Source organism: Podarcis melisellensis, assembly GCF_964234715.1.
Source record: "Podarcis melisellensis genome assembly, chromosome: 3".
Lineage (NCBI taxonomy): Eukaryota > Metazoa > Chordata > Lepidosauria > Squamata > Lacertidae > Podarcis > Podarcis melisellensis.
The window spans coordinates 90,045,286-90,072,911 of record NC_138530.1 but is presented as its reverse complement, the minus strand read 5'-3'; the positions used below and the strand labels follow the sequence as shown (position 1 = coordinate 90,072,911).

The 27,626-nt window shown below is 43.6% G+C and overlaps 1 protein-coding gene and 1 long non-coding RNA gene across 2 annotated transcripts in view; both read right to left on the bottom strand.

Annotated features, from left to right (window-relative positions):
• The window catches only part of LOC309367407, a 368,756-nt gene that overhangs the window by 287,120 nt on the left and 54,010 nt on the right, over window positions 1-27,626 (bottom strand). The gene's annotated exons all lie outside the window — the stretch shown is intronic.
• CYRIA (CYFIP related Rac1 interactor A) overlaps window positions 18,481-27,626 on the bottom strand; it is a 65,218-nt gene continuing 56,072 nt past the window's right edge. Inside the window, 7 exon segments of the mRNA XM_081906556.1 lie at window positions 18,481-20,096; window positions 20,728-20,798; window positions 22,533-22,659; window positions 24,327-24,406; window positions 24,528-24,644; window positions 25,955-26,032; window positions 26,162-26,298. Coding sequence (XP_081762682.1) covers window positions 20,033-20,096; window positions 20,728-20,798; window positions 22,533-22,659; window positions 24,327-24,406; window positions 24,528-24,644; window positions 25,955-26,032; window positions 26,162-26,298 — 674 coding nt within the window. The 3' untranslated portion in view covers window positions 18,481-20,032.

The window sequence follows — 27,626 nt, the reverse complement described above, 5'->3', positions numbered from 1 at the left end:
ACCTCCACATCTGGGTCTCTTTCTTTGGCGATCACTCGTAGCCGAGTAAGATTGTCTTCCATGAACAGTGAGTCTGTAAGTGACTGCGGAGGTCAATTCTGGATCCACACATCCTTCCACAGTGGGGGACATAGGTTTTCGGGAGGGAATTGATCACAGTGAGGGTTTGCCAAGCATGCCTTCCTCTTAGCACGTTTCTCCCTTTCGTCCTGAGTTCGAGCACCTTCAAAGCCCATGACACCTTTGGTAAAGGCTGTTCTCCAATTGGAGCGCTCACAGGCCAGTGTTTCCCATTTGTCAGTGCTTATCCTACATTTTTTTAGATTTGCATTGACAACGCCTATACCTCTTTTGTCGACCACCAGCATTATGCTTTCCATTCTTAAGTTGGGCAAAGAGTAGTTGCTTTTGGAAGACGATAATCAGGCATCCAAACAACACAAGCAGTCCAAAGAAGTTGGTGTTATGTTACAATATTTTTAAGGTCTCAGATATAGAATAAATATTCATAAATGCGCACATATCTAAATATATAAACCACGTGGCTGAAATAATACAGGAGAGCAATCCTGAAGCCATTTTGACTCTCCCAATGACCTCAAATATTCCTCTGCAGTAAGGGTTTCTATATAAAAACAACTCGACAATTTTGCAGGTGTCAGGTATTTTACTTTCTGAAATATGGCACCCTATGATTACAAGAATGAGAAACAAATTTTAAATACAAAAATATTCAACTTGGGAATCTTAGGAGCAATTATTCAGGTTTTGCATCCTATACTGCCATCCGTGGAAGGAGCATAGCACTGAAGGCATTTTGAGTTCAGTGGCCATGCTGTGGGTTGTATTCAACATGGTGCCAAGTTGAATGTGCCGTCAGCGCAAGGTTTTCTCTTTGTGCAATGGAACATTCTCCCCCTCTTCTTCCATCCTTTCCCACTCCGAATCTGTTCTGGGACCCCCCCCCCCAACCTTCTGGAAGAGATTTGGGGGCAGTGCAGAGCATGCAGAGGGAGAGGAGAGGGGGAAATCTCCTTGCACTAGCACATAAGATTAGTTTAAGGGTACCGGATTTTTTTCAGTGAATCCGGGGACACTTCAAATAAATAAATAATACACGTTCGGGATGTTGATGCTGCAGCGATGGAGGTGGCAGAGGGGTGGCTATTGCCTTGACCTCAACTGCCTCGTTTCCCCTTCCTCCGAGACTTATATCTCCTTTCTCCATGAGCCTGGGCAGCCCCTGAGTTGTTGTTGGTTCTTCGGTGGTGGTAGAGGTGAGGAAGCGGTACGCAGTGGGTCAGGCATGGAAGGCGGAGAAGGAGGGCCGAGAGCGGTTGCGGCGGCCTTCCTTCCCATCGGAGCAGTCCCAATCCCATTCCTACTAGCATGCAAGCAGGAGGGTGTGGGGATCCCTCAGCTGGGAAGGGAGGCTTCCATTGCCTAACTGAGAGATCCCTGCCCCCTGCTGCTTGCACGCAAGCTCTGATAGGCAGCGTGAAGCCTCCCTTCACAACTGAGAGATCCCCACCCCGCTCCTGCTTACACGCAAGTAGGAGTTGGGAGGTTGCTCAATAGGCAGCATGAAGCTTCCCTTCACAGCTTAGTTGCTGGGGTCAGGGAAGGTGGAGGCAGCCCAGAAGCTGCATCTTGGAGCCCTTGCACCACCATCATATGGGGACTTCTGAGCAGCTCCTGAAGCCAACCAGAGCCAACTGCTCCAGGCTGCTGAGACTGCTACTGCTGCTGCGTTTCCCCGGGACATTAGATGAAATCCAGGGACATTCGAGGGATAGAACTTGTCCGGGGACTTATTCACAAATGTGGGGACTGTCCCCAGGAAACGGGGACATCTGGTAACCCTAGCTTAGTTGAATGCTACAACATACTTCCAGAAAATCAAAGTGGGATACCCTATGCTTTCAGAAGCATAGCAGTAGGGTTACTCATGCAGCCTTACTTCAAATTATATATTAGATAATATTAGTAGCACAGGAGGCTTGCAACTTAAGTGCACTTAACTTGTACACATTCAGCGCTTGGCAAAAAAGGGGGGGTGGAAAGGGGGCAGGTGTCCAGGGAAAAGGATTTTGGCACAATTCAAACAGGAAAGGGTTTAGGTGATTGCAAGCAAGCCAGGTACTTACATGAGTATAAAGAGTAAGAGTAAAACAGGAATGAGACATTAAAATATTTGTACATTTATTTGTCATTAAAATTTAGCTACTGATATTTTCCGCGTCACTTTCAACTGGTTTTTTTTAGCTGATTTTATTGCATTCTGCCCTGAGACATGTGTGATTGAATTAATTAATAATGCAAGATATTTTTAGGGATCTAGATTGATACTCTTGCAGGAACTGGATAATGTACCACAAAAAGTGTCTCTCAGTATGAGCTAATCAGCTTTTATTACATCCCTCATATGCAGCTGAAAACTGAAAGCTTTATAGAACTTCATAGGCCGAAACGAACCACTTTTATTAATTTGCGTCTCACCCTATTTTTAACATTTTATGAGCGCTCTGGCCACGTTACAACCCGGAGAACTTTCTGACCCTCGTTTCCTGCCACAAAGGAGAATGTGACCACAACCTCACCCCTACGCTTGCCCTTCTCACATTATTCTGGGAGCGGTGAGCTTTTCAGATGGGCCCATTAGGAATGTTGAGAAAGTGCTGCAAGCACGAGTCAGAAAACGGGAGCTGTGGAAAAAAGGCATAACACTGTTATAGGAATTCTAAGCTTTACCTTCCTGCCGGAGTGATGCCTATTTATCTACTTACACTTTGATGTGCTTTCAAACTGCTAGGTTGGCAGGAGCAGGGACTGAGCAACAGGAGCTCACCCGGTCACGGGGATTCAAACCGCCGACCTTCTGATCAGCAAGTCCTGGGCTCTGTGGTTTAACCCACAATGCCACCCGAGTCCTTGTAGGGCTCTCTGTAAATACAGTCTGTCAAGTATCTATTGAGCTGAGCACACTATCTATAGGAGTAAGAGATTCAGAAACTATTTACCATCTTGAAGGAATGGCCAGGCTACCCAGAAAAGGCAAAGAGATAAGGCATTATCAGGTATCCTGGCAGACAGGAGAGAAGCGACACACTCAAATTTCTGCTGGGGACCACCTTTCTGTGATGTATGTTTGATGTTTTTGGGGGTGGTCTTCAGCTACAGGGAGACAATTTCAAAAGTTTATATAAAAGTTTGCACACCAATGTTCTGGGTTGTCCCCCTCCTCCCTGCGTGGGGTGAGCAGGGGACCCTGTTGCAACAGTTTAATAAAGATCAGGCTTACTAGCTGTTTTGCTTCTCTCTTTTTTTTAAAAAAAAAACATTTTTATTGATTTTAACATTCAAATTATAAAACATACCACACAATTTATCACTGATACAATCCTATTGGACTTCCATCAGCGCCTCTGATGATCCTCCGTCTTAACCACTTCTAATGCATTTCCTAACTTTCTATTGCCTTTACATCTCTTAACGTATCATCCCCCCCTTTCCATTTTTACAATACTTCCAATAATACTCCTCACAAAACTTCTTGTAAACCTAAAAATGTTGTCTGGTCATCACATATACTTTTCAAATAGTCCATAAATTTACTCCAGTCTTCGGTAAACTTCTGGTCCCGCCAGTTTCGAATCCTTCCTGTTAGTTTGTCTAATTCTGCGTAGTCCATTAACATCACCCTCCATTCTTCCATCGTCGGTAATTCTTCTTGCTTCCATTTTTCGGCCAATAGTATTCTTGCTGCTGTTATCGCATATAAAAAAAGCTTACATTCCTTTCTATTTATATCGCTAGCAACAATGCCTAGAATAAATGCTTCTGGTTTCTTTATGAATGTATATTTCAACATTTTTTTCAACTCATTATATACCATCTCTCAGAAGCATTTCACCTTTTTACATTCCCACCACATGTGATAAAATGTTCCCTCTTTTTCTTTACATTTCCAACATTTATTGCTAGTTTTGTACATTTTCGCCAAATTAACAGGAGTAATATACCATCTATACATCATTTCATCATATTTTCTTTTACTGCATTACATGCAGTAAATTTTAAACCTTCTTTCCATAATTTTACCCAGTCATTCAGCTATATATTATACCCAAAATCTTTGGCCCAATGAATCATAAAGCTGCTTTGCGTCTCAATACAGTGGTACCTCGGGTTAAGAACTTAATTCGTTCTGGAGGTGGGTTCTTAACCTGAAACTGTTCTTAACCTGAAGCACCACTTTAGATAATGGGGCCTCCTGCTGCCTCTGCACTGCTGCAGCACAATTTCTGTTCTCATCCTGAAGCAAAGTTATTAACCCGAGGTACTATTTCTGGGTTAGCAGAGTCTGTAACCTGAAGCGCCTGTAACCCGAGGTACCACTATACTCTCTGGTTGGCTCCTGTTATTTTCTCCTACCAATAGAGAACCTACATAAGGACTCTATACAGGCTCTTGGTTACCCCATAAGGGATAAAGGAGCAGTTTTTTATTATAACAAACAACATGGCTGCCACAGAAAAAGAGACAGGGCCACAAAAAAGTGGGGGTGACCCCTATCTGCTCTCTCATCAATGAGAAAAGACTCTTATTTTAGTTACCAACCCACAAAGCTTTTTACACCTCTGTGTTGTTCAGAACAGAAGGGAGGGCGGGTGGGTTTTTTTGGCAGTTTTTCTTTTTTAAAAAGGTAGAAACCTCTATTTGTGTGTCCCCCCCCCCAAAAAAAATAGCTCAACAACTTTTGTGTCCGGATTTTCACTTTTTGAAATATGGCAACCCTGGTTTAAGGGGCACACTTAATGTAGACAAGGCTGAGCCCAGAGAAACAGGAACTGAGCATGAAGAACAAACAGTATCTCACATAAACTATATTTTTCAGGGGACATTTGTTAGTGTTTGCAATGTAATTTCATTGGGAATATATTTCGCAAAGAATAGATGGTGTTGGGGGAAGGAGCTGACAGTTGGGAGTTGCTAGGTTATTTCTGTGAGTTCTTTCTTAATACTTGTTCTTCAAGTAAAAAGATATTATTATTATTTACTATTATTATTATTCCACTCATATGACTGGGTGGCGCTGTGGGTAAAACCTCAGTGCCTAGGACTTGCCGACCGTATGGTCAGCGGTTCGAATCCCTGCAGCGGGGTGAGCTCCCGTCCTTTGGTCCCAGCTCCTGCCCACCTAGCAGTTCGAAAGCACCCTAAAGTGCAAGTAGATAAATAGGGACCGCTTTCTAGCAGGAAGGTAAACGGCGTTTCCGTGTGCTGCGCTGGTGCTGGCTCACCAGCTGCAGCTTCGTCACGCTTGCCACGTGACCCGGAAGTGTCTTCAGACGGCGCCGGCTCATGGCCTTTAGAGCGAGATGAGCACACAACCCTAGAGTCGGACACGACTGGCCCGTATGGGCAGGGGTACCTTTACCTTTACCTTTATGACTGGGTTTCCCCAGCCACTCTGGGCAGCTCCCAACAGAATATTAAAAGCACCAAATGTGAAAAAACTTCCCTAAACAGGGTTGCCTTCTAAACAGTGCAATGACTTTTGTGATGCAAGAGCTGAAGTACCTGTGGGTGTTTTTTTCCAGCTCAGTGTGTTAGACACAGCAATGGATGAGTGGTGCTCACAAATAATTCCCTCGAGCGCTTTTCAGAGCAGGAGTGTTAACACTTAAAACATGGCCGGAGTCCAAGCTCGGTAACTGTACCACATACACGCCCAAGTATAATTTCAGCTGCAATGAGAAATCTCCTTTGTATCCGCCAGAATTAAACCAGCAAGGCTTCGCTCAGGAGTAATCCTGTGGCCATCAATCAAAACACATCAAAATTAAATGATAGTAAAGTTACTCCTGATAAGGCAATAGCTCTTCATAAATAGGGTTGCCAGAATCTTATCAGGAAGGAGGCTCTATGCACCTTTTAACTGATGACAAACACTTTCCCTCCAGTTTTGTGGTGGGGAAAGTTTCAGCTGCCATTATTTCTGCCTGTTAAATCAATCTGGATTATTTGACCATTTCTGCATTGTCTTTATCCTGAAGAGTGCTCTCGTTATTAAACAAGCTCTTGTAACATGGGAGGTGCCGTAAACATGGAAGCCAGTGCGGGATTTAAAAGTGTAGAATTGGCTGGTTAAGGGAATTAGTTGACACAAACATTGAGATTTGAATTATCACTTCAAACATTCAGGGCTGCTGTTTTCATTCATATTAGAAGTGGGGAACTGATGACCCTCCTTATGTTGCTATTCAGCTGTTGTTGGACTACAATTCCCATCATCCCTTGCTAGGGATGATGGGAGTTGTAGTGCAACAACAGCTGGAGACCCAAGGTTGAGAAACACTGCTATACTAGAGCTCCCATCATCCCTGACCATTGACCATACAGGCTTGGGGCTGATGGGGTTTGAAGTCCAAAAGACAACTGGAGGGCCTGGGGTTGTCCTCTCTTGCTATCCAGATAATCTTCATGTAGGGAAATTTGGATGCTGCCATGGGTGGTTGCAGTTTCCAAACACATATCATTATGAAGAAGCAGACCTATGTGTGATTTTTTGGACTTATAGGCCTTCTTGGTAGTGGCGCCCGCCCTGTGGAATGCCCTCCCACCAGATGTCAAAGAGAAAAATCACTACCAAACTTTTAGAAGACATATAAAGACAGCCCTGTTTAGGGAAGCTTTTAATGTTTAATAGGTTATTGTATTTTTGTGTTTTGTTGGAAGCCGCCCAGAGTGGCTGGGGATACCCAGCCAGATGGGCCGGGTATAAATAATAAATTATTATTATTATTATCTAGGCATCTAGGTCTAGACATCAGGCCTATGCAGGTGAAGCGGATCTTCTTTGCTAAGGCAAGACACCAAGTGTTTTCATTCTTCTCCCTGTATTACAATATCGCCAACATGGATGTCAGCTTTCGCTGTGTGCCTTGGACAAAGAGAATGGGTCACACTGAACGTCCTCCAGAGAAGCCAGAAGCAACAAGTACCAGTCATTTAAACCATTGCTCTCATTTTCCAGTCAAATGTCGACAGCTGCAAGGACAGGTGAAGAGCATATCTGGTTTGCCAGCTAGCAGCTGATGCCGTTGGGCGGGAGCCAGACGATTACATTTTATGTGTGTGTTGGTCCATGCTTTCTTGGGCTCTCTGGGTCATTCCTATGCTAAGAGTGAACAAGCTGACAGAATGCCTTTATTCTATTTGCATCTGTGAGTGCCCACACATTTTTTTTTCCCCAGCGGACAGAGGAGATGATCCCAAACAGCTGAAACTGCTAGCCTCAAAGAAGCTCAGTTTTGCTTAAGAGCTGTAAAATAGCCAGGGACAAGTACTGTATATACCACAGGCGGGCGGGGTGTGAGCAGAAAGTAGATTGGGATCTACCAGCAAATTTTGGGTGGTTTGCAGAAGATTGGCAACAGCTTCTGACTCCTCAGTTGTTCAGCGATGGCAACAACAACAATTAGGTATTGAAATTAGGTATTAGGTACAGTGGTACCTCTGGTTATGTACTTAATTCGTTCTGGAGGTCTGTTCTTAACCTGAAACTGTTCTTAACCTGAGGTACCACTTTAGCTAATGGGGCCTCCTGCTGCTGCCGCACTGCCGCAGCACAATTTCTGTTCTCATCCTGAAGCAAAGTTCTTAATCCAAGGTAATATTTCTGGGTTAGCGGAGTCTGTAACCAGAAGCGTATGTAACCTGAAGCGTATGTAATCCGAGGTACCACTGTATTAGGTATTACAATTAGGTATTGAAATGAAGAAAGCTTGGCTTAACCAGAAGTGGAGTGTGTGACTTCACAAACAGCATTCTGGTATTGAGAACCAATCATAGTTAATTTTCCTGGCTCAGGGGGTACTCAGGGGCACTCTCTTTTTTCAGTTCTACCTGTGTCTTTTGCACCATGCCTTGAATGGTAGATCTTTGGGTTCCAGCAATGTTATTTTTCTAGAAGAAAACTCACCATTAACACCTCCCTCGTTCTCTTAGAATGGCAGTGGCGCCTGAGAGGTGCTGGAGCTGAGTTCCAGTGAGTTCCGGCTTTAAAAAAGCCCTGGTTTCTAGTAAGAAAAAGTTTCCAATTAGATCTGCCAAGCCTGAAATTTGTCCACCCCTTCTCCATACCAAAAGCATTGCTTGTGGTATCCGACATTGGGGACTGTGAAATCTGTAGCGCATAGGTGCCATTTGGTCAGAACAGTCTGGAATGCAAATTTGCTTCATTTACCTCCAAGCGTCAAAATCAGGTACATTTCCCGCTGCTGAAACTGCTGTTCCCGTTACCCCATTCATCAAAGTAGCGGCAGATGGTGTCAGCGTTTATGAATTAAGCAGCCTTTCAAGCACAGCCAGACATTAAGGTGGAATATTTCCTGGACTGTCAAGCTTGCTATAAAATTTGTCACCTTCTTTGCCCTGTAGCTGTTAGCCGGGTTGTTTTGTTTTATGATAAAATCCCTGAACTCCTAAGTGAAAGCAGATTTGCTACAAAGGCCAGTAATTAAGCACATTAAAGCTAGCTACTGAGAGATACAAAATATGAGCACACCAATTCTGTTCTGAAGACGAGCTTCTGTGAAATGCAGCTCTTTGATTCTGCATAGTCCCGTTTTGTTATTTGTAGAAGGCTTAAAAGAGGGGGCTAGACAGTACCACATCTATCAATTAGACATCACATGTGGGGCCTTCAACAAAATGTTGCAGTATATTCACACCCCCTGAGTGCTCCTGTTCAGGGTTCTAGCCAGGCAGGCCTTCCTCTGGGATACCTTTAAACCCAGCATGGGTCCCCCACTGTTGTTGAACTAGAAATCCCACCATCCCTAGCTAGCAGGACCAGTGGTCAGGGATGATGGGAGTTGTAGTTAAACAACAGCTATGGACCCAAGTTTGAGAAATATTGTCGTAAGCTGTCAAAAGCTCAAGCAAGCAAATTTATTCTTTTTCCATTTCCCTCTTGGTGGTTTGTTTGGTTTTGTGTGTGTGTGTTTTTGGTACTTTTGCAAAACTGATACTCTGCTTCATTAGTGGTTCCATTTTGTTGCCATGTTTGTTGGTACTTGCTACCTGAACTTGCTATTGGTGGGAACATGGAGCTGTGTGTAAGCTATCCAGAATTGGCCTCCACAGTTGCCTACAGACACATTATTAAGACGGTATTTGTGGAAGACAATATTACTCGGCTGCGAGTGATAGAAGAAGAAGAAGAAGGAGAAGGAGAAGGAGAAGGAGAAGGAGAAGGAGAAGGAGAAGGAGAAGAAGGAGAAGGAGAAGGAGAAGGAGAAGGAGAAGAAGAAGAAGAAGAAGAAGAAGAAGAAGAAGAAGAAGAAGAAGAAGAAGAAGAAGAAGAATCCACAGGAAGGCACTCACAGTTTAGGCCACAAGCAACGAGCATCTCTCAAGAAATCCTTTGCATGTGCTCGTGCTGCTTCTGAGCATCAGTTGAGGGGGGGGAACCTAAGGGATTCTGCACCAAGTCTTTGCCTCCAGGTCCTCCAAGTCTTTGGTTTTAGTACAGAGACCTGTAAGAGTAACCCTGTAAATATGCAGTGTCAATATATTTATCATTCGCATAGCCTCAGCATGCAAAGCCTTGAACATGAAAGAACAGAAAAGGTGGAGATAAGAGGCCAGGAACTAATTAATGAGTAGCCAAGAAAGGCTACGAGAGAGAGAGAGAGAGAGAGAGAGAGAGAGAGAGAGAGAGAGAGAGAGAGAGAGAGAGATGTAAACATTGGAGAAAGGAGCTAAGATAGGGCTAAGGTTCTTCAGGGAAGGTGTGATCTAGGAATTGAACAATGAGACGGCACAGAATGGACTTTTGAAGCAATGCAATAGCCTATCAGGTGACAAAATAAATTTTGTCAGCAGCATTATCCAAGCAGACAACTAGGGTGCAATAACGTCCACAAACCACAAGCAGTTTTGTTCCATTGTTGTTGCTAAAAAAAGAAGGGTGCACCAAGGGGTGAAACAGGTGGAGCAACAGCAATGGGATCTCAGGAGAGATGATCAGAGGATTACAGTGTTCTGCCTACTGAAAACGATTCTAAGGGCTCTAATAATAATAGTAATAATAATAATAGTTTATATGCCGCCCAACTGACTGGGTTGCCCCAGCCACTCTGGGCGGCTCCCAACAAAATATTAAAAACACAATAAAACATTAACCCTTAAAAACTTCCCTTCAAGTGTCTTTTAGAAGTCAACCTTGACATTTCCTTGACAGGGCGGGCACCACTACCAAGAAGGCCCTCTGCCTGGTTCCCTGTAATTTCACTTCTTGCAGTGAGGGAACCACCAGAAGGCCCTCAGAGGAGGACCTCAGTGTCCGGGCTGAACTATGGGGGTGGAGATGCTCCTTCAGATATACTGGGCCAAGGCCATTTAGGGCTTTAAAAGGTCAGCACCAATACTTTGAATTGTGCTTGGAAAAGTACTGGGAACCAGTGTAGATCCTTTAGGACCGGTGGCCAGATCTATTGTCTTTACCTTATGTGAAAGGACGCCACAGAACATAGCCATTGCAACTCTCTGGAGTTGGTATTTTTTAAGAGGAGGTTGACTATAGCAGGCAGACTTGCTTTCTAGGGGAGCCCCCATGTCTGCTTTCCCAAAACAGGTTCCAAAACACTTTTGACACAGCAATGTGTCCTAGCTGCATCAGATCCTACAGTGGTACCTCGCAAGACGAATGCCTCATAAGACGAAAAACTCACAAGACGAAAGAGTTTTTCGTTTTTTGAGTTGCTTCGCAAGACGAATTTCCCTATGGGCTTGCTTCGCAAGACGAAAACGTCTTGCGAGTTTGTTTCCTTTTTCTTAAAACCGTTAATACCAGGGTGCATCCATGCTTCGCAAGACGAAAAATTTGCAAGACGAAGAAACTCGCAGAACAAATTAATTTCATCTTGCGAGGTACCACTGTATAGGAATGAAAGATGGCTGTGACATCAAGGGAGAAGCACGTGGCTGTTCCAAACCTGTTCAAAGTTATGTAGGGAGAACTCGAGATAAATTCACTCCTGTATTTTCAGCAACACCTTGAAAATAGTCCTGACGTACTTACCGGGGAAAATAAGAAATCAAGATAACAAACTTTTTATGAAAGAATGGAAATGGTTTCTTGAATATTTTACAAACAAACTGCAAACAGATAAGAACATTGGCAGGATTATTGTAATAACCTACAGCTTAATTTTACTGAAATAATTTTTAATTTGATTTTACAAGTGTAGAGTTATAACATTACAAAATGCATATCCAAATTTAGAGATTTCTCCAAATCTCTAGACTTCCCATCTTCCCCTTCATTGGTCTCATTATAAACCTTTTCAACAGCATATTATTTCATCATCCAAATTTTATGTCTCTCCATTTTGTCCATAATATCTTCTATATTGCAGGTATCTGAAGAAGTGTGCATGCATATGAAAGCTCATACCAATAACAAATTTAGTTGGTCTCTAAAGTGCTACTGGAAGGAATTTATTATTTTGTTTTTTACATTACAAGTTTTATTGTAATCCTGCAAATGTTCTCTTCTGCTTACAGTAATCTCAAGTAAATTATAAATTTCCCCCCTTCTTTATTGAAGTTTTGGTCTTCTTGGTTCCTGAACTTTTTGGTTTGTTTTGCCATTTCGGCATTGTCCAACAGGTTAGATTGCCATTCTTCTCTGCTAGGGACTTTGTCTTCTTTCCATTTCTGATCTAGTGTAACCTGCAGCTTTATAAGAGTATACATTTAAAGTAGATCAACAAAGGATTAAATTAATTTGGAATATGCAGGGTAGGGACTTTGTCTTCTTTCCATCTCTGGGCTAGTGTAACCTGCAGCTTTATAACAGTATACATTTAAAGTAGATCAATAAATGATTAAGTTAAGTTAATTTGGGATATGCAGAAAATAAAAAAATTAAAAAATTTAAGGAACCACAGAAAGAGAGGGAAGGATGTTGAGTTTCGAAATGTTAAAACGATTGTAAAATTATTAAAATGTATAAAATTGAAAATCATAAATATTTTTTTAAAATAAATAAATAAAATAGCCCTGACTTTCTTTTATTTCCTGTAAGTTGTCACCTTGTCCAAGGGTGGACTTTGGTAATCTTTCATAGTATGGCACCCTGTACAAGGCCAAAATTTGGTGCCCCAAAATGATCTTCAATCAAGGATATTCTCAATTTTGCACCCCCTTGGCTCAGCACCCTGTGCAGAGGAACCATCTGCACCTCCCTAAACCCGACACTAACCTGTCTCCTTCTTTACTGGAACAGCACCCTTTTTTGTCATTATTTGAACTTTTGATAATAGCTTACTCCCTGGTGCTACAGAACAGGGATGCGGAAGCTTTTTGCCCTCTAGATGTTGCTGGATTCAAAGTCCCATCAACCCCCAGCCAGCACGGCCAATGGTCAGGGATGATGACAGGGGATGGAGTCCAAAAACATCTGGAGGCTCTAGAATGGCTACATTAAAAATAAAAAGGCACTGATGTAGACTTTAGCAAGAGCTGAAAATAGAAGACCCTTTATTTCTACACAGCACATAATACACTAAATTATTATGTCAAAGCAATATCACAGCAGCATGCCAGACAGTTTTGTTGGAACTCACAAAAAAATGTTCCGTTGCTTTCCTTTCCTAGGTCACTCGTATTCCCATTTCACAGCCTGATTTTGCTGCATAAAGGGCAAGGAAGTTTGCCGAACAGAGAGACCTTAAGAGTCTACAATATCAAACAGAGAGATGACCTTAAAGGAAAACATATTTTTTCTTGGTTGGGGCAGCGGTGGGGCTGAGGGACACACACAGGGAAAACTATCCCAAACAGAAGTATGGTTTCTTTGCCACCCTTGGTTATTTTACTCACCTATCTCTGCTTCTGCGGCAACACATGTTTCACATGAATCTATATTGAGATGAATTTTAACCTACAAATAACTAGATACAGCTACGCAGGAGGGAATTCCTCCAGGATGATGTCAAGTTTCTTAAGCAGTCAAATTAAAAATAGCACATAAAACCTGACCAGTCATCTTGGCTCTGAATCCAACCAACACATTTGGGAAACATTATCGGGCTTATCAGGGGGAAACATATCACAGTAAATCTGCTTCTGTTTAAACACCATTTTATTATTCATTTTTGACATTTTCCTTTTTTCTTCAACCAGTTCCTCCTTCGCCCCCAGCAGATAAACATTAAGCCTCAGTTGAAATGCAAAACAACAGTGAAAGATTTCCTCCATGCTGCCCATACTCCCTCCCTCCCCCAAAAAAGTTCCACTTTGAAGTATATATGAATTGAAAAAGTTACCATTTAGATAGAAGCTCTAAGCTTCTAGGAAATGCAAAGCTAAAATGTTTTGAGGTGGACTACTACTCAACCGCTCCCCGATGTTTGATGGGAAATGGATAAAACGGATTAAAAGTAACCCATGTTATGCATACAGTAAATTATGGAGTACAAATCGCTATAGCACGAGACAAGGATCCAATAGGATCTCGTGCTCTTCTGCGCCAACAACAGATTTTTCTTTAAAGTGTGTATACTGCAAACTCTCAACCTACATGATAAAAGTGCATCAAGCCAACTGACACAAACCAGACAAAATATTGATCGTAGCTAATATAGAAGGCTTACATTGTAAGAATTTTTCTGCAGGCAAATGTGGGCTGGTGAGAATACAGCCATTTTTAGGGTAAACAGCCTTCCATCCCCTATATTAAAAACCACTGATCTGTGCTAATTTCATGACAGCTGAAAATGTCCGTGCCTTGACACATGCCAGTTAGATAGTTAAGATAGTTTTACTGGGTCAAAATTTGTAGCTAGCAGTAAAAAATCCTAACTGGGTGTGTATGTTCAGGGGGTGGGAAAGATGATAAAAATTGATGGGGAAATGAGACCACTTCATCAATATCTTACCACATCCTTTCACGATGCATGTCATGTGAAACCACGACTGAATCTACACCTATATTTTTTAAAAAACGCTGTGAAAATGCTTTTTAAAGTTTTAATATATATATAAAATTTGCCTTTAGCTCACCGTCATCATCTAGTGTCACATTTGTATAATGCACTTAAAACACACTTAAAGGTAAAGGGACCCCTGACCATTAGGTCCAGCCGCGGACAACTCTGGGGTTGCGGCACCCATCTTGCTTTATTGGCCGAGGGAGCCGGCATACAGCTTCCTGGTCTAAGCAACTTCTGGCAAACCAGAGCAGCACACGGAAACACTGTTTACCTTCCCACCGGAGCGGTACCTATTTATCTACTTGCACTTAGATGTGCTTTTGAACTCCTAGGTTGGCAGGAGCTGGGACCGAGCAATGGGAGCTCACCCCGTCACGGCGATTCGAACTGCCTACCTTCTGATCGGCAAGTCCTAGGCTCTGTGGTTTAACCCACAACGCTACTGACGTCCCTTAAAAATGCACTTAAAACCTTCTATTTGCATGTATATCTGAGTCGCTGCTCCCAGATTATCTTCCTGTGCGGAGAGCCTTGCACTATGCAGTGAGGATCACACACCTAGACACTTCTGATATTGCACACAATGAAAACAGGGTCTAGGTGTGCAGGAATCCCACACACCTACTGCCGAGAACCTCACACTTTAGCACAGATTCTCTACCTTGGTGTTGCTCCCTGTTCACACTTCCCCGCTCTGAGTGTGCCAGTATTGCCAAGAGCAAGAAAACACAACAACAGTTGCTTCCACTCGCTTTGCCCTCGCGGGCAGTCTCGGCCTGAAGGCACAAGGCAAATGAACTTGCAATGGTGGCAGTGACAAGATGGTAGACCCCACAAAAGATCTGGAGCTTGCAGTGTGTGTGAAGGCCTATTCCAGAGGTTTGGGGGTCCACGGCTCCCTTGACCAACTGCATTCTTTCTGCGGCACTCCTGTGGGGCTCAGGAGCCCAGTTCTGCCACCCCTTGCCTGCAGAGCTGGCAGCCTCTCACCCTTTTTCAGACTCCCTCCCTTGTGGAGTGTTCCCTCAGCCTCCTCTCCTTTCCTTGGGATTCCTCTGGGCAGCAGCTGCTGCTGCCCCTGGTCTCTAAGCTGCCCCCCCTCCCCGCCCCAAAGAGAGGTGCCTCAAGGGCCTGGGACTTGTCTGTCCATTCCCAACAGCAAGGGCTGGCTGGCTGGGCTCCCTTGCCCGGTTACTTGCTTATTCCGAGGCCGCCTCAGCTCCTGGCAACCAGCACCCCCTGACCAGCCCCAGACATACCATTCGCTTGGAGCCAGGGCTGCTGCAACAAACAGCCACACAAGCCTTTGGGAGGCAGAGACGCAAGAGGGCATCAGAGGAGGGAGGGAAGAGGGGCAGAGGCCAGTATTGCCTGCAGCACCCCTGACCATCATTCAAGGTGCGGCACACTGTTGAAAACCACTGGCTTAATCTATGTAATCATTACCCCAAGAAAGTGGGGTCAATGGTCACCTGAAACAGACCTTTATGACTAGGTTCCTATTCCAATATAGCCTCTAACATGTCAATTATACACAAGCTAATCATAGGGCACGTTTTGTAACACCACCATCGCAAACTCTATGCATGTATAGCTACTGTACAGATAAATAAGCAATCCCACTGGATTTTAGTCATTGTATTTGGATTTGATCCAGAACAAATATGGATAACTTTGTGGTGATTTCAGACCATTGGCTTACCTCTTAAAAATGTGGGGTTTCCCCCCACACTCAGCCCAAAGCAGCAACACTCAGCCCAAAGCAGCAATTCACATGTGATCACATCATGGAAAAAGCTTGATGTTACCATCTTGTATGAGAACCAATTCAACAGACCTCGATAATGCATTTCTTGAAGTTCTGAAATTTGAAAATAAACTTGCAGCGGCACAGCCAAGTGGGTACTTGATACTAACAAGCTTTAGATGAAAGTTCTTTTTTTCTCGGTACGTCATTTGTGTTTTATCCATCCATCGAATTATATATTATAAAGTAACATTCCAAATAGATAACTCTTCGTTAAGAAGCAATATAAGATTCAGCTCAAACCTCTGAAATAAAATTGCAACCATCACACAATAGCTTTTTGAACTTTTTTTTTTATTACACAGAAGGCAAATAACTCTCTTCTTTTGGCTTTTATAAACAGAATTCCATTGTTAAAACATTAATTCCAAATACAGTTAAAATCAGTCCTCAACCATGAATAAAATTAAGGAAATCTGTCACATCTACTGCATGTGTCTAGAGCTGTGCACTGTCAATTTCCCCCCTGATAGGGAATATGTTACTTTGGGCATGTATGTACATTTGTATGTAATTTGAGCAATGAACCTGCTTAGGATGTGTGCTGACCACATCTTGTCCTGGGTTGAGCAAAGGAAAAGAACAGGGCTACTTGCAGCAGAGCCTGGCTGTGCACAAATGTGATTGGCTGGAACCAGTGATGACCCTTCGCCGCCTCAGAGCCATTTTCAACTTTTTAAAAATAGAAAGTTGGATGGTCTGCCTAAAATATAGGAAAAGGGGCAAGAGATTTGGTGACTTGAGTTTCCAGATCACTGAGTGGTGCAACGGTTGCCTTTGAACGAGGCAGGAATTTGCCCTACAGGGGAGCAATGTGCCGCAATTTCTGTTTGTCTGTCTGTTTGTGTATGCACAAACTGTCTGTCTTTTATTATTATTATTAGTCTACTCTCACATATAAAATCAATCAAGAGGATTGGTTCCAAAACATTAGAGGTTGGATCAATGGGCATGAAGAACAGCCAAGACTTTTGAGTTCTGCACCCAAGAATTACCTGCACCCTACAGCATCAAGTACGGACAGTAATTATTATTTAAAACAAACTTCAGATTCAAGCTGCATAGTGCTAAATCCTATCAAAGATATAAAAATATAAAGCTATTCTTGCCCCTAAGCACCTAAAAAGGCCGGATCCCAAATAACTTAATGTGGTCAAACCAACTCCAGAAGATTTAGTTTCTGGATTTGTAGGAAGTAACGTATTATCCCAGAACACTTTCTGAACCCTTCTGGGCGAAAAATTTCCCTAAACTCTTACACACTCTAGCCAGCATGCACAAACCTCGTCTAATTCAGACAAATAAAATACAAAACAATCGAACGAAAACAGAGACTCATTGCGGCACAAGCGGCACAGGGTCTAAATATATGAATACCATATTCCATATACACAAGCAAGGGATGTTATTTTTGAAATCTTATAAGCTAACCACCTCACAGCTGCTGCAGATCACTCAGAAGGTGCAGTCAAAAGAGGAACTGGCAAAAGGTTTTCAGTATTCCTTGAGTTGGGAGTCCAGTGGGAAATAAAACAAATGCAGCTCACAGTGAAGAATCTTTGTTTCTTGGAAGTGTCACACTGGGGAACTCTGGACAGCCAAGAAAAAATAACGTAAACTCTCAGGTTTCACACAGTGGCTAACAGCCGTAAAAGGAATTCGGTGGCATTTGTGTAAGCACTGGGCTCTTTGCTTACAGTGGAATCCTTGCTTTCTTCCCCTCTATTAATGTCTACGCACCTTCCACTTCAATGTGGTGAAACAGCACACAACAATGTGCAAACCCCAAGAAAGACAATGCTGTGCGATGAGTTTGGCTTACATAAGCTGGCCCTCATTTCCAAGTGTAAGAAAAACTGTATTTTGTCTGTAGTAAGTAGGTTCTCATGTCATTATAAATAGGTAATATGAAACATCCCCCAAAGATCCGGAATTATTAGCAACTAGACCCCACTTGCAACTGCTTTCTAAACTGTATACAACTTTGGGATTTGTAGAGTATGGCTTTTCACATGTGCAATCTGGGAGTATTTCCTTCCAGCCGGTTTCCCCCATCATGCAGTGTGTTGGCATGTGTGAATGGTAATCCCGTGTTTGTTAGGCACATACATACAATGGCAGGAAAGAGGCCTTCCTTGTTTGTTTAATATGTTTGAGTGTCAAATTCGTATTATGTTATCTCTGTGACACAGTTTCTGCCGGGAAAGGGATTCAAGTGAACATTATTTCCCCCCAAATTGGCTTTTTGTTGACAATGAGCTTTATGCCAAGGATTTAACCACAGCAGTTCAGGCTATGACAAAAAAGACCTCTGCTGATGTGGTCAATGCTTATTTTTCTAAAATATGTTTAGGGCTACTCTCATTTTGACTCAAGAAAAGATAGTTCAAATTGGGAAAAATAAATACAGTAAATGGACCAAAGTACAAAGATTCACAAAATGTTTAGGGGTATGTGTATCCCTGCGTACCCCCAGAAAAAAAGCACTGGATGTGGTCAGTACATCCTGCAAATTATATGGAGAACCAGTTCCTTGCAAGCTTCCTATGTGGTTCTACAACCATCCAGTTCCCTTTCTCGGCCAACCATAAATTTACGCCATAAATATAAGTGGGACTTTACCTGCCAAATCCAAATGTAGTAGCGGAGAAAACAGAAAGCTGCTTATTATTTATTTTGCATTTATTTTCAGAAACTTTCCACATGGCTCAAACTGAACTGTAAGGGCGGCTGTGCAGCATTCAAAATGTACAAAACGATAACAAAGAGATTACTGATCTGGACTCATTCAAGAAGCTCAAAGTGAGCCTGAAATAATGTGACGTTCATGCAAGATAAATCCAAGAAACAGTATCCAAAATAATAGCACCTAGCCGATCTCTTCCACTGGGGGTTGTATCCCAGATGAGCAAACCCTTAACTTGTGCATATTTGTGGGGTGGGGAGGGGGAAAGGACACAAATGCAAACCGCAACATTGGTGTGTTGCATTGTTAAAAGTGAGTGGCATCCCCCCATCACATGCATGATTCTCTGAGCAGCGGAGCAAATCCCTAAGAGAAAAGCAGGGAACCCTAAACACAACAAAGCCACTCTCAGTGCCATGGGTATGATACAGAGCATATAAAACTAGGCAAAGATATATATACAACAGCATTGCCTGTCTCTCATTGGTCCTGATTCCAGTGTACATCTCAGGTTATTAAACCGAGGGTAGCACAAGCTTTGTGCCCGAGCATTCCCATGTTTGCACTGGCCCTTCTTGCTTCTTGTGTGAAGTCGGTTTAAGATCCTAGCTTGTTCTGGTCCTGGTTTCGATGTAACAGGAAGCTAAAAATCCACACAGGAAAAGTGTCGACAACTCTGGCATGACAAGGAGGTGGGAGCGAAGAGGCCGGAGCACGCCAACATCCTTGTTCGATAAATTGAGATAAGTACACCCAAACGGCACCGTATATTTTTTATATCGATAATTTACATTCCAACTATCTGCCCAAAGGCACACTGCAGACGCAACGCTACGTAAATTTTAAAACAGCTTTAAAAAATATTAAAAATTAAACGTGCATGCACAGGTTTCAGTGCAAACCCAGCGAAAACTCTGTCAGGAGTCTTTCTCTGCAAGAGGAAAGTGTCCATGGTTGGAACGTGTTGACCACTCCACAGTGCCTGCAATCAATTGCTCTGAAGATCTGGTTTGAAGGGAGAGCAGAAGAGCCTCCCAGAACCCTTGGCCATTGGCCATGGTGGCTGAGGATTCTGGGAGCTGGAGTCCAGCAGCATTCGCAGAGCCGCAGGTTCCTCAGCCCTGTTCTAGAAGCTTCCACAGCGAGATCTTCACTGGCACGTTTCCATGTGTGGAACGGTTCGAAGACGACAATACAGAATTACTGCATACATCCACAGACAAAAGCCAACCAATAAACACATAAAAAGCAAGGCACATAGACCCCTTTTCTGTCATTTATATATTCAAATTAAGGTACCTCTTTAAACTGCCAAGTGGTAAGACTAGCATATAAACTGGACGCTGTACCATACGGAGTCAGTCGGTCAGGTTATCGATACAAGTCCACGGACTGCATCAAGGAGAATAAAACCAGCCATTATGTTATGCAAAGTAGGCAGATGTATTAACACCACACACTATTAAATTATGTAAACAAACATCTTTTTTTTCTAAATAATACAAAAGTCCATTTGTCAAAAGGAGGGGGCTACTGAAGCATAGCTCGAACTTGTTTCGAAGTAGACTCATCGTTCAGATGTTTCGTGGTGAACCTGGAAGTTACAAAGACAGAGTCAAAAGACTATCCTGTGAATTTCAGGCTCCATCATGCACCTTGATAAAGCAGCAACTTTACAGAGCAATGCTTATGCACATAAACACACACACACACACACACACAGCCCCCCCCAGTCCCGTCGTATTCAGGATTGCAGCTCTAAACACGCAAAGTGCTTTAGATTATTCAAATTAATGCTCCTGTGGTTGTCTTAGCAAGTTTGGTCCCAGAAGCTAGGAAAGGCCCAATGACATTAAATAAAGGCAAGCAAAGTTAAATGAGTGCATTGATTAACAGCAACAATGAGGGAAACGGCATCCATCAAATTAAATGAATAAGGTAAATGGTATTAAATAAACAAATACAGGAAGGCCCATGTATGAACATACCTGCATAAAAATACATAATATAAAATGGAAGAATGGTATAAAAAGGTGTGGGATATAGCTATTAATGATAAATTGACATGTGCTATTAAGGTAAGATGGGGAATATGCCAGAGAAGTGATTTTGGGGAGATATCCAGTCCAGCAACTTTTATTATTTTGTTACACTTCCGGTGTGGTAAATCAAACACGATGGACAATCAGATGATCAAAATGAAGATAGGCAAACATAATGGGTACCTGAGAGCATTCAAAAGGCCTTCAACTGTGTCCGCTGGCTCTTCCCTTAAAACCTTTATGCATCCTTTCATCTGCGAAGAAGAGAAGACATGGAAGAATAAGGGCTACTATTTGGATGCATGCATGAAATACCCAAAAAAGCGTAAGAGAACTGAACGGACCACTTTTAATCTACAGGTCAGAACGTGTGGACCTTCCTTGAATGTTGTTCCCCAAAAATGTGCTAGGCCACAGCAACACCTCCCCTGCTAGGAAAGAACAGATGGGAAAGTCCTACCCATAATATGCATAGAACCTGAACCTGGTGCTTTCAGAACTTGTTGCCTTCAGAGTCAAGATTTACCAGCCACTGTATTGTGCAAAGCCACTAAGTACACACAGTCATGGTTGAGATTTGGGAAGGGGAGGAACATTCAAGTTCTCCCAAGCCTGCTGATACCTTGCTCATGTGTGCAAATGACACTGTTTGGGTTACAACAAAATTCACGCTCACAGAATGAATTTGCTATTAGTATGCCTGATGGGACGGCACAGTCTTCCTCAAGGAGTGCATTTCAGCAGTTTCCAGGACAGGGACAACTTGATTGCCATTGTTCATGCATTGGTAATCGTGAGACTTAATTACTGCAGTGTGCTGCCTGCAGGGCTTGTTTTAGAAGATGAAGATGCAGAACGCAGCAGTTAGACTGATGGGATGGCTCTGTTGGCAGAGCACGAGACTCTTAATTTCAGAGTTGAAAGCCCCACACTGGGCAAAAGATTCCTGCATTGTAAGGGGTTGGCTAGATGACCCTGGCGGTCCCTTCCAAGGATTCAAACTGGAGTAACATGTTCACATCTGCAAGTTAACACCTGCACCAAGGGATCTGTGCTGGCTGTCAGTAACTACCTGGACAAACTGGACATTACGTTAGCTATGTAGCTATGCCTTGAAGTGTAGTCACTCTTCGGTTTATCTAAGTTGTCAGTGTGGGCTCCCTGATCTGGATCAGGACCTTCCTTGGGGAAGCTGTGGGTGGAGCTTTAATCCTCTACCCTCAACTGCAGTCCTGATTCTGGTCAGCCCCCTGGGCCTGCAATTTGCACTGGAGGGAAACCCTGTTTACTTCAATGGTTGTTTCCACCACCCAAGTGAAAATCATAAGCCCGAGACCCTCAATTTGAAACAGAAAAAAAAGTTTATAGTCTTCCTATCCCTACACTAGCATCCTATCTGGATCAGGGGCAAATTGTGGGTGGTGGGGAGTATAGTTGAGCCTTTGGTGGAGACATATATTCTATAGAAGTCATTTGTGGAAGAAGGCTGATGTTTTTAATTATTTGCGTGTTTGTGTGTTGGATTTCAATGCCACATTGGTACCTCTGGTTGTGCAGGTGTGCGGCGCAATTTGGCGCTTTTGTGCATGAACGAAGCGCAATTTAGCGCTTGTGCGCATGCGCGAGCGGCAAAACTCGGAAGTAACTCTTTCCAGTACTTCCAGGTCGCCGCGGGACACCACCTGAAAAAACGTAACATGAAGCAAACGTAACATGAGGTATGACTGTATTACGCTTTTATTCAATGTCGCAGGCTACACTGACATTTGCGCGGGACCACGTGCCAAGCTCTCCATTGCAAGTTAAATTTGCATCCTGAAAAGCAAACGCGCAAAAGAAGTCATTTTCCAAAGGCTACAATTATGGGTCATGCGACTGATGCCTCAAACCGCTAGTGAAGAAGACAACATGAATTGAAGTGCTTCCTTCAGAGCACCCCATGAAGCTTTTGCAGGGGATTGCAACACCTTGCCATTCATTATTCTTACATCAATCTTTGAGGCTTTGGAGAACGCTCCCACGGGATGGACGTGGTCGTAGAGAATGATGACGCCAACCATCACTCTCATGCAGAACATGAGGGTTTCTTCACTGGTGAACCTACTTCTGTATTCTCTGCGGAAGGGGAGAAAACGCTGTTATTCTGCCTCTATTCAAATTAAAACCTTCACTTTCAAAGCAGCACAGGAACCTCGAGACACAATCTAATAGAGTTAAAAGAAAACTGCCAATAAACACGGCTGACAGGGCAGACCATGGGCAAATCGACACGTCTACTGCCCCTGACCCCATGGTACGCTGGAACAGTTGTCCCACCAGCAAGGAATAAGGGGTAGCTGTTGGAAGGGGGTGGGGGTCTGGCCTTTCCATTCTAATACTTGCACCCCACCCCGTGGCTGTACAGAGACTTCCTCCATTGCTGGACCCTGGGTCCAACTGGCAGAGTCAGAGGTCTCAGCTTGCATGGTGGGCTTCCATCAACTTGTCCATCACTGTGCCTCTCAGAAACAGCCACTGCCAGCATAGAGGTGCCTGGAAGGGAGACAGGCCCATTGCCTCAGGGGATGCCAACATCAGGCTCCAGACTTGGCCAGCTTTCTTGGGACTGGGAACAGGGTAGCAGAAATCAGTGCCTTCCCTTTATTGCCCAACTGATAATGATGTCTCTGTTGTTCCACAGGTAATGACAAAGGGCGCCCGAGGATGCAATAAAAAGTCCACATCTTAGGTGATCTTTTAAAGAAGAGATTCAAAGCATGGCTGAATCTCCCAAGACGGAGGTGGGGGAATCTGTGTGTGCCCTTCCGAGTTTTCTTGTGCTCCCCACGTCCAGTGATTCCTGACAACTGGCCATGCTGGAAGCAGCAAATGGGAATTAAGAGTCCGGCAACCTCTAGATGGCCACAGGCTCCCCACCCCTCTGTCCTAAGATCAAAGGACTGTCCAAAAAATTACTTCTGCCACACATTCCAACTGAGGAGGCAGCAAAAGGCGCAATTAAAAATAAATTAAGAAAAAGATGATGATTGAATATGTTTGCATTGTCTATGTGTAACCATGTCAGCCTGGGTGATGAGTGCAAGGTTCATTAGGTTTCCCTGACAGAATGACCAATCTTCAAACATCAAAGCTTGTAAAAATACACAATTGACCAAAAGGGTAAGTCATGTGGAAAGTGACCTGTTTTAAAGATATTTGACCCCTCCCTTTTGGGGGGGGGGTCCTGCCGTAACTTTTTTTCTTTTTTCTTTCCCTCTCCAACTTTAAATATTTATCAGAAGGACAAAGCCAGAGCACTGTGGCCCTCAGAGAAAGCGGGGAAAAGAAAGACTTTCTTCTTCTTTTTCCAACAGTGCAAAAGCTCGACTAAACCAGGATGGATTTGTATTTTAAAAAATAAACCATGACACATCATGGCACTATGACTATCCCTAGATATTACAAGGGAGAGAGAAGATGATGACCCGGAGCTGCTGCTTTTGGTTTAGCTCTACCACATATGCAACTGACATCATTACCAACAGCATGTAAAGATACACTCATTTCTTTTGTTCCACCATAGTCTCTGCTCAAATATGATTCTAAAGTCACCGGAAACGACAATGGAGTAAAAGTACATGGAATGGTCTTTTTCATAATCTCCGAAATAATGGCTACCTGTCTCCAGCTTCCCCAAAGGTTATAAAAGTAGTATTCAATTACAAGCTTTCGTTAGATTTCTTTGAACTATTAAAACAACCAAACAAAGCGACATTTATTTCCCCTGCTCATATCTAACTTACGGCGTTTCCAGCATGACTTTACATACACTGGCCATCGTACTTAGACAATCTGTCGTATTCTCGATTGGTAGGGTTTTGTTCTGCAGAGGTTAAACCAAACCAACAACAATAACAAAAAAAAATTAGGTCAGTTATTCAATATTTCTCTGTAATATGCTATTGGTCTTTGGTTTTTTAAAGAAATATTAGATCGTCACTCACTTCTGCAACAAACTGTGTTGTCGCATTGCTCAGTGTTTTCAGCACTGGTGTAGCTTCTGCATAAAACAGGGACATTCTGTTAGCCATCTCGTTGTTCACTTCGCTCTCAATGCCGAGCTGATGAAAACACAAGGGAACACTGATTTTTTAAAGAAGAAGTTGCTGTGTGCATTTGCACATAACGCTGAGCCCCAGCTTAGTAAACAAACCACGAGTTGTCTCCTTGATGAGCAAACAAGGCACTGCCTCTTTCTCAAAAGCTTTGGCTTGTTTTCCAGCTCCTCTTCTCTCTGTAGCTTGGAGGGGCCACACAAACCATGGGTCGTGCAAGACTGTTGGGTTCAGACGTGACACCAAATGATAGTTCAAACAAGCCACGGTTTCATGTCAACAACAAACTGTGGCTTGCTGCCAGAAAGCAAACAAACCATGCTTTGTCTGCTGGGCTAGGTTCAGAGGTTGACACCACTTTGCCTCAACCAACTGTGGCTTCGCCGTATGTGCAAACCACATGTGCCCAACCTGTTGCCTGAAACAAGGGGTGTGCTGTTACCAAGTTCTTGTGCAAAAAAAATGAAATCTGCCTTGATTGCAGATACAGCAAGTGAACAGGAAAACACATGGAATGCAAAGTAAAATACATCATCATTGTCAGGGAACTGCCATCAGAGCAAGAAATGGAGGCAGGGCTCCCGAGCTATGCCGGAGAGGGGACTAGCAGGGGGGAAGGATTTCAGCGTAACACCCATCGAGAATAGAGGGAGATGGAGGAATTGGTGACAGGGCTCCAAGACCCTTCACCGAAACTAGTGGAGAGAGCGCTGGGACGCCCCTGCCTTCCCCTTACTTGCGCAGACGCGTTCCGCGCAGGGAACAGAGGAGGAGACTCGGGGTCAAACAGCTTTTATGCTGGAAGAGGTTCAAGAGACGCCCACTCTCGGATTCTGCAAGTGACTAACAGGTCACGGAGGGCGAGCTCTGACCCTAAGCATGGTTGGGCAAGCAAACTAACTAAACTGAAGGCAATTTACGCACAAGTAACCCCTCACAACCATTACAATCATCATCCCTTCTATCTCCAGACAGAACAGAGAAAGACTCCTGTTGAAACCCTGGTGGGCCACTCATGCACCTGGTGGTGCAGAAAAACTGAGGTAGATGGACTGTATTTAGTATAAACCAGCTTCCCACATTACCAGATTGTCTTCTAGTGAAGCAGCAGCCCCAAATGGAAACCAGGTTTTTGGCCATTAAATAATCTATGGCCTGCTGAATGTGGGGTGGGGTCTGTTATTATGATTATTTTATTATTATGCTTTTGCGCAGTGCTTTTCATTACTATGCTCCGTAAATTATGTACTGAGATCTTTGAATAAAGGGCGGTATAAAAACTGAATTAACAACAGCAACGACGACGTTTCACTTACGTGCATATTGTTTATTCTGTTGCGATTCAACGTCCTCCTATAATAGCTGAAGTCATTCTGTATTGCGGGGTTTCTCATCTTTGTACGAAAATAAAAGGGGGAAATAAAATTTAAAAATCAAGAAAAAAAAAGCTTCCGGCGCTCTTAACCCCAAAAAGCCCCTTAAACATTTTATGTGTTAGCTGACCATCCCGCCCTCGTCCTTACCTTGAGTTCGTCAAAGCGGAGAGTGAAATGCAAGATCTCTGCAAACTGCTTTGCTAGGGCTTGCTCTCGCTCTAGGTGCTGAGTTGGTGCATAGGGAGGGCTGGTCAAGGATTCCAGTAAACTCTGCAGCGCTTTCTCTGAAGACGAAGAAGGGAGGAAAGCAAAAACAAGTGAAATTGCAGATACTGTATATGTCTTGCATTTCTTTAAAAAGAGAGCATTTCAAACAAACGTGCAAACCTAATTTTCTACTAGCACAAGACTTGTGGATAAATACTTTTTACAAACGGAACTGTTTGGCCTTCCCTAAACTACGTAAATGTGCAAAATATCTTTTACACATGGAAAAAACTTAATAAAAGTTACTTCTGGGTGAAGAAAGCCAATCATCTTAATTGAGGTGGATTGCTTAGATAGCTCAGTTGGCAGAGCACGATACTCTGAATCTCAGGGTTGTGGGTTTGAGCCCCACAGTGGGCACAGAAGGGGGTTAGGCTAGATGTCCCTTGGGGTCCCTTCCAACTCTACAATATGGAGATGTAATGAATATATATATATATATTTAAAGTATGATATTGTTAGTGGAATGGGCATCTTTAATTGCTTTTTCTTCACCAAATGATGACTGAGAGGTATCAGTCTCTTGCTCACGGACGTCTGGCAATACAGCTCCATTACAAACAATATCAAAGGGGTTTTTAAGGTTAAAAATAAGCCTCTAAGGTCAGAGTTTCGCAAACTTGTTTTTGGACTACAATACCCATGATCCCCGACTCCTGGTCCTGCTAGCTAAGGATGATGTAGTCCAAAAGCAGCGGAGACCAAAGTTTGGGAAACATTGCTTTAAATGAAGGGCAGGGGAACGCACAATTGCTTCGTTCTAAGTGCAAGACGCAGGTGGCGCTGTGGGTTAAAGCCTCAGCGCCTAGGACTTGCCGATCGAAAGGTCGGCGGTTCGAATCCCTGCGGCGGGGTGCGCTCCCGCTGCTCGGTCCCAGCGCCTGCCAACCTAGCAGTTCGAAAGCACCTCCGGGTGCAAGTAGATAAATAGGGACCGCTTACCAGCGGGAAGGTAAACGGTGTTTCCGTGTGCGGCTCTGGCTCGCCAGATGCAGCTTTGTCACGCTGGCCACGTGACCCGGAAGTGTCTCCGGACAGCGCTGGCCCCTGGCCTCTTAAGTGAGATGGGCGCACAACCCCAGAGTCTGTCAAGACTGGCCCGTACGGGCAGGGGTACCTTTACCTTTACCTTTAAGTGCAAGACATACACCAAAGGGCGGAGGGAACCAAATACCATCATCGAAACAGCAGAGCAGAGGGTTGTTCAGCAACACACTAAACCAGGTTTCCTGACCTGTGGTCCCTCCAGAGATGTTGCTGGGACTACAATTCCCATAATCCTTAACCACTGGCTATCCTGGCTGGGGGCAGCATGTTGGGAAAGGCTGCACCCAAAACATCAGAG